Consider the following 6,809-nt stretch of genomic DNA (forward strand, 5'->3'; position numbering starts at 1 on the left):
GTATAATACTTTTGTCAATTTCAAATCGATCTGTGAAACTTTTATCAACTACTTCAGAGTCATTGTAAACAAATATCGGAACATTTTCTACGCTAAGCGTACTTAAAAAAACCTATTGTAAAAATACATTTATTAATGTACCAACTTTGTAAATATTGCATATTAAACAAACAAATGATCAGTCATACATTCATGTGTTATACTCACTGAACCAATATTTTTTTTCCAATCATTTCATGTAGCCTATTCAATTTTCGAACTTGGCAAACTCAAGTTTATTTCCACTGATCTGGGACTTCATATACCAGAATAATCTCACATGGTAACGGCGTTCTCTGTTTTATCTTGCGATCACGATGTTACTTTGAAAGTGTCAATTACGTCAGTCGCATCGGAGCAGCCGACAACTTACACACGTGCTACTCGTTCTAGGCATTAGCAAATAAAAATAATTCATCATGAAAGTCAAACGCCTTAAAAAAGCATCAAAACATCTTAATTTTTATGTTAATAATTACAAATTTTTTGCACCGTATCAAATCTTAATAGATGGCACATTCACCCAGGCTGCACTCCAAGTACGTTTAAAACTCTTACTAACCTTATAAATGCATAAGATTTGTTTGTATTTATAAGATTTAACTCATTTTTAAACATTTTCAGAATAAATTTAACATTGAACAACAAATGCCTAAATATTTTCAATCAGAAATCAAGCTTTTGACAACTCAATGTGTTATTGTGGAAACTGAAAAGTTAGGGCCTAAACTGTATGGAGCTTCACTCATAGTTAAAAAATTCGCTGTACATATTTGTGGCCATGGTAAAAAGACAGTTTCTGGTTCTGAATGCTTGCGATCAATGGTTGGTGCTAAAAATGAATCAAGGTATAAATATTACCACATTATTGTTTTAATTTTAATAAATTTTGTTCAATAACTAAATGATTTTCTTTATCATAGGTACATCGTTGCAACACAAGATAGATTGTTGCAGGATCAACTAAGAAATGTTCCAGGCTGCCCTGTTATGTATTTACATGGAGTTACACCAACGCTTGAAGCACCTTCCCCAAAAGATAAGGAGCATTTAAAACATCTTTTAGATAAAATAATTATGAGTGAAGATCAAGAAAAAACTCTTCAAATGTTGAAGAAAAATGCCGGAATAGTTGAAGAAGAAGTGATTAAGAAAAAGAAAAAAATAAAGGGACCGAATCCCTTGAGTGTTAAGAAGAAATCGAATAAAAGTGATAAGGCAAACACAGGTGTACAGGCTACAAATAATGATAGAGTTGATAAATCTGGTAAAGTGAAAAAAAGAAAAAGAGTAAAGTTACCTGCACATGTTAAAGAAGCATTAAAAAGTAGTTGATTATTATAAAGTTTTCATTTTATATGCAATTATCATTTGTTTTTTAGTATTTATAAAATTACAACACAGCATTTAGAATGTACGAAAATTTATTTTATAATACACTTTTTACTTAATAAGAATAAAGTATTTATTCAACTTTTTTCATAGAATAGTTCTAAAATGTTAATTATCTAACATTCATCATCTTATACAGGGTAGCAGCTAAGTAAGAAGTATTGGATAGCTAATCATGAGAAAAATGAACTTAACATAGTACAAAAACTCAAAACTACTTAATAAAAATTTTAATGGCTACTTTTAAAATATTTTGTGTTTGGTAAAATGATTAAAATTAAGTATTGTTATTAGGAGATATATTATTGTACATTTTTCATCAAATATTGGGTTTCTGTAAAAAAATAATTGACAGCAAAAAGTGAACATTAACAATTGTTCATTGGAAGAATTTCAATTTAAACTCAATTCACAAAACAATAAACACAATACAATTAGGTATAATGATAATGTACTTTGAATAAAATGTATCTCCAGTCTTTTCAATGATAATCATGCACAAAAATTATGTGCATTAAAAAGTAATCACAAAAATTAAAGTCTAATTTTCTTTGTATCAATTCTACAAAGTTTATGATGCTTTCAATAGAGATTGAGCAGCCATTGCAACCATTTTCAATCGTCTCACAGATCGGTTACCTGGATTCGCAGCAATAAATAACTGAATTTGATTTTGTAATGATAACAATACACTGGTCATGTGTTCGCGAGTGATGGGATCTGATGGATCCAGGCTTATGACTGCTTCCTCTAACCACCTGAAATAGCATTCACATAATGCGTTACTTTTGATAGTAAAATTATCTAGCAGAAAAAGTATTCATGAAAGTTTCCATTACCTGTGCTTCAGTTCAGTTCTGTGTCCAAGATTAGCAGCTAACTGCTGTACAAGAGATAAAAGTACAGGTTGTTGTAACATGCAACGAGTAGTTTGTCCAGAACCTACTGCTACCGAAAATACTCTTGCAGGATCAGTACTTTCACAAACTAATACAACAAGACCAAGATCGCTAGCACTAAGAGCTTGTTGGAAAGCTGAGTTAATCTGTCCTCGTTGCAAAAGTGACATAACACGAGCTTGATTATCTACCGGTGAAGGAGTAGGTAATCCTGGAGTTGTAGCTCTGGAGCTGTTTTAACAATTCAAAATAATGAAATATTGACTTTAAAAAGTATCACTTGATTACTGTTACCGCAGTATTACCTTATGCCAGATAAATTTGACATATGCTGAGTAAAGTTTTCTTTCACGCTATCGCGTACGCTTCTCGCAGTATTTTCTTGCATAGCAGACAAGCCCCTAGAAAATTCGTTTTGCATTTGCTCTCGAATTGTAGTGGCAAGGAGGTCACTTTGAAGTTTATTATGTCGTTGATATTGACTGTCAATATGTGTATCCACATTTTGAATATCTGTACAAATTAAATGATCTTATTAGTCATAATTAATTCAAACCTAGTTTAATTCAACTTAGTATAATATACTTACATTCTTTTGTACCCTGTACAAATGTATCTTGCACTTGTTTAAACATAGTTTGACAAGCTTTCTCAAAAGCTGGCAATAACATTCCTTCAAAAGTTTCTCGGAAAGCATTTTCTAGTGCTGGCTTGGCAGCATTTGTAGCAGTCTTTGAAAGAGCTTCACGCATCTGTGGTCCATTCATTGCTTTGTTAAGATTATCCTTAACAATACTTTCAATTTGATTAGCATCTACTCTCAATTGACGTTTTAAAGGTTCAACTACATTATGTATAGATGCTGGTATAGCAGTTTCAATACTTTTTTTGACAATATCTTCAATATGTTTTTGAAAATCTCGTTGTCTTGAAGTATTCTGATTCAAAAGACTTGCTATGATACTATTAGTTTGCTGCTCAAGCGCTTTGGCCAAAATAGACTCTACTCGCTTAGCCAATGAAACCTCTTGACGAAGTCGAGCCTGTTGATTAATAATAATGTTAAATTCAAAACTATTTCAAACTGAATATTGGTATTATTAAATTTTAATGATTACACACTTCATGACGTAATTCACTTATTTCTTGTTGTTGGTCTTGAATAAGTTCAAGCATAGTATCTAACTTCTTGGTAATAGCATGCATGTCATTTGATAAGTCCTTCCATTTCGTGTCAATAACTTCTTTTTGCACCACAGATGGTGAGAGATCTTTTTTAATAGAAATTTGACCGTCAGCTATGTCTTGTTGTTCTTGTTCGTGCATTGCGTGGAATGCATCTTTAAAGAAAAGCAGGTTAATTGTAATTTATTTTTTATATTCCAAAAAATAATATTTCAAAAAGTTACCAAATAAATTATAAACTTACTAGTCAATTTACACATCGGAACTTGAGCCCAATTTTCATTTATTGTATTTGCCATAGGTTCTGTTTTAACTTCAGGTTCACTTTCTTCAGGTTCGGATAATGATAATATTTCTCGTACTTCTCTTGAAGGACTACTTCCTCCACTAGGGAATACTTCTTCTAATTTACTTGTGGCTAATGGTTGATCAGCTGCATTGAGAGCTTGAACTGTTTGTGCAATAGACGGGCTAGCTGACTCAATATTTCCAAGCTGAGGACTAGAGGATTTTGAGTCTAAAACAGTATCTTTTTTAGCTGGAGAACTAAAAGCTTCTGGTGTCATGAGATTAAGACCAGCATTTTGATCTTCATTCAGTTCAAGTTCTTCATCCATTTTATTATCATCTCCATTTTCCACTAAAAATGTCATTAAAAGATTAGTTGATGAAATTAAAGTATATGACACTCATATAGATCGTTTTACTTACTTTCTTCATCGCTTGTGTTTACTTTATCTATAATCACACCTAAAGACATTTCATTGACACTTTCATCATCAATATCATCATTCATTTTCGCTATTTCAGGAATATTCTCTGTGTAGTCTAAAGAGTCGTGTGTTAAGGTGTCCATAAGACAAGTTCCACTTATGGGAGATTTAAATGCTATGTGACACTCTTGAAGAGATTTTGGTTGCACTAAGTACATTCTTATGACAAGCTGATCTTCATTTTCATCTTCACCAGGACATAAATCTTCTAATGAACCAGTAGGTCGAACATGTCTTTGTGCAGCATCAACTATAGCAAAACTGAGAATAGGATAAGGCAAGAGAAATTCCGATACAGTGTTGATGCATGCCACTGCTTCCTTACTATCCTTAGAAATGCTAAAAATGTACAGCACTTTGTTAAAGACATCTGACAAGAGTAAATAACCACCAGCAAGATCTAAACTGGCTTTTAAAACAGGTGATTTTGAAGACATTGGAGATGGGGCAATCGTGATAGTTTGCAAACACTGCCATAGCTCACATGACCAAATTTTTATTTCAGAGTTAAAATTACAGCCTGTGACAGCAAATCGCCAAAATTGGGCACTGAAAGCCAAAATTCATCATAAATAATTGTTGATAAATTGATATTTAGACAAAGTTATTCAACTTACTCAGGATTATAATTTTTATGATCATCTAGGAAGAACAAAGATGATATAGGACGTCCTTCATGGGGTGTCCACTGATGTAAACATTTGGGAGGCTGCTGGGGAGAGGAACCAAGCATATGAACTTGGAAAAATTTGACGTCACCATCATAACTGGCTGTAGCAAGCGCAGTGCCATCAGGACTGAATGTTGCTTCAACAATTAACCCATTATGGGCATTAATTTCTACCATGACATTATTTTTATGAATTTCTGGATCGTTTGCCTAAAAATTAATTCAATTAAGGTTTCTGCATGGTTTTCATTGAATAAAATTTAATATTTACTTTGATTGGATCAGGGAAACAGTTAGAGGCTGTAGCCACGGACCAAAGTTCAGCTACAGAGCCACGCGTAAGAACTAATAGTTTTGATACTTCTTCTCCATCAGTTGCGTCTTCTTCAGGAATATAAGGACACCAAATAACTCTATGGCATGTCGAGTAAGAATCATCTGCATCAACTTGTAATATTCTGTTACATATAAGCTCTCCACTTTTAGTAGCTTCAATAGAATACACAAAAAGACTTCCTGTGCTATCTACGTAAGCCAAGATTGGATTTTGAACATGAGCAAATGAGAGATCTTGGATAAGCCCATGCATACCCCTAATAAGTGTTCTTTGTTCGGTATCTTTATTGACAACTCTAACGACTCCATTGCCATTTGAAGCTTCATAAAAGGCATTTATTTATGCATTAAATTTTATTCTTAAAATTCATTAGCAAGTAAAGAATGACGAATGGTTGACTTACCTTTAATGCCATATGCCAAATATTTGCCTGACACATGAACTGCCAATAACTGACCTGCATGATACTTGTGCTCCCATGTAAAATCTACGATATTTTTTAATTTCACCTTGGAACTACCATGATTATGATCTCCAGGCGAAGGTATAATTTTCACATCAGCCTGAGAAATTTCAACTGTTTGTTGTTCCGAGCTTCCAGAAAATTTCCTAAAGAAATTAATTAACAGATTAAGTCAATAATGCCATTATAGGGGAATATCATAATCAATTAGTTTTAAACGTGTATAGTATTATGATGGAGCAATTGTAAACAAAACACGTAAACGCAAAGTATGATCATATTCTCTTGAACTTAATAACATCTTTGTTCAAGCAAAAATACGAAATAAAGGCGACGCGTAGTAGGAGAAAAAAAAGACCAACTCACACTACTTGCTGGAACGCTGTCCCGCTGTTTTCGGTGGTTTTATGCATTTTTACGTCCTGACGATGTGGCTGCTGATCACCTGGAACAACGATATTCTCATGAGCACACGAGCGGGAAGTTACGACCCTTTCGACGAGCGACGAGAATTTCACGATCATTTGCAATCCCAAAAACATAACCTGCCCGTGGTCGCCCGATTTTGGGATTGCCAATTGGCCCGCTGCGATGCAAATTCACAAACATCTCCACACTTACCATATACAAAAATAGTTCAGTCAAGATCCAAAATTTGTAGGCTGCTCCCACGCGAACTTGACTTGGCGTTCACTTTTACGAATTCTCTCTCGATACAGGGCGAGCTCTGGAATTTTGACTGCTGCGAGCTGTGATTACTTATCGATACGCATTGTCCCAATACAGGATCGACTCTTTGGCCGAACTCGAGTCTCAACTGATGAGTGTTGCGAATTGCCGACGATGCGCAGTGACTACTGTGGCTGCTCGTTTGGCACAAATAAAAATAGACAACAGTCACGCCAGGAGTTATGGCGCGACAATTGTTATTGTATTCGATTCTAGCGAGCGAAGAGCAAATCGAGGCTCGCGTATGCGATTTTGCAATTATTTTATTGGCGAAAGGAAAAATTGTGCGCTCCGCAGCGTTTGATCATGCAGAATTTCTGCA

At 34.2% G+C, this 6,809-nt stretch overlaps 2 protein-coding genes across 2 annotated transcripts; one reads left to right on the forward strand and one right to left on the reverse strand.

The window, feature by feature from the left end:
* Positions 1-95: 95 nt before the first annotated feature.
* LOC106659046 (rRNA-processing protein UTP23 homolog) lies at positions 96-1,523 on the forward strand. The gene is made up of 3 exons (XM_014381334.2): positions 96-578; positions 664-887; positions 963-1,523. Exons 1-3 carry the CDS (start codon positions 459-461, stop codon positions 1,372-1,374), a joined length of 756 nt encoding a protein of 251 aa, XP_014236820.1. The 5' UTR covers positions 96-458; the 3' UTR covers positions 1,375-1,523.
* On the reverse strand, positions 1,446-6,809 carry LOC106659044 (enhancer of mRNA-decapping protein 4). Its single transcript, XM_014381331.2, has 12 exons — positions 6,380-6,809; positions 6,125-6,203; positions 5,699-5,904; positions 5,230-5,615; positions 4,906-5,168; positions 4,227-4,837; positions 3,760-4,155; positions 3,453-3,670; positions 2,920-3,373; positions 2,636-2,843; positions 2,271-2,561; positions 1,446-2,189 (listed from the first exon to the last, which is right to left on the reverse strand). The coding sequence occupies exons 2-12, from the start codon at positions 6,169-6,171 to the stop codon at positions 2,003-2,005; spliced, it is 3,267 nt and encodes a 1,088-aa protein (XP_014236817.1). The 5' UTR covers positions 6,172-6,203; positions 6,380-6,809; the 3' UTR covers positions 1,446-2,002.

This window comes from Trichogramma pretiosum, unplaced genomic scaffold, assembly GCF_000599845.2.
Source record: "Trichogramma pretiosum strain Unisexual culture from Peru unplaced genomic scaffold, Tpre_2.0 scaffold2, whole genome shotgun sequence".
NCBI classification, from domain to species: Eukaryota; Metazoa; Arthropoda; class Insecta; order Hymenoptera; family Trichogrammatidae; genus Trichogramma; species Trichogramma pretiosum.

Excerpts from the sequence above, each read along its gene's own strand:
- LOC106659046 (XM_014381334.2), top strand. The coding sequence starts at position 459 with ATGAAAGTCAAACGCCTTAAAAAAGCATCAAAACATCTTAATTTTTAT. Across the intron at positions 579-663 it reads TCACCCAGGCTGCACTCCAA|AATAAATTTAACATTGAACA; the intron begins GTACGTTTAAAA and ends AAACATTTTCAG. Across the intron at positions 888-962 it reads GGTGCTAAAAATGAATCAAG|GTACATCGTTGCAACACAAG; the intron begins GTATAAATATTA and ends TCTTTATCATAG.
- LOC106659044 (XM_014381331.2), bottom strand. The coding sequence starts at position 6,171 with ATGCATAAAACCACCGAAAACAGCGGGACAGCGTTCCAGCAAGTAGT. Across the intron at positions 5,905-6,124 it reads ACAGCGTTCCAGCAAGTAGT|GAAATTTTCTGGAAGCTCGG; the intron begins GTGAGTTGGTCT and ends TAATTTCTTTAG. Across the intron at positions 5,169-5,229 it reads GTTTCCCTGATCCAATCAAA|GCAAACGATCCAGAAATTCA; the intron begins GTAAATATTAAA and ends ATTAATTTTTAG.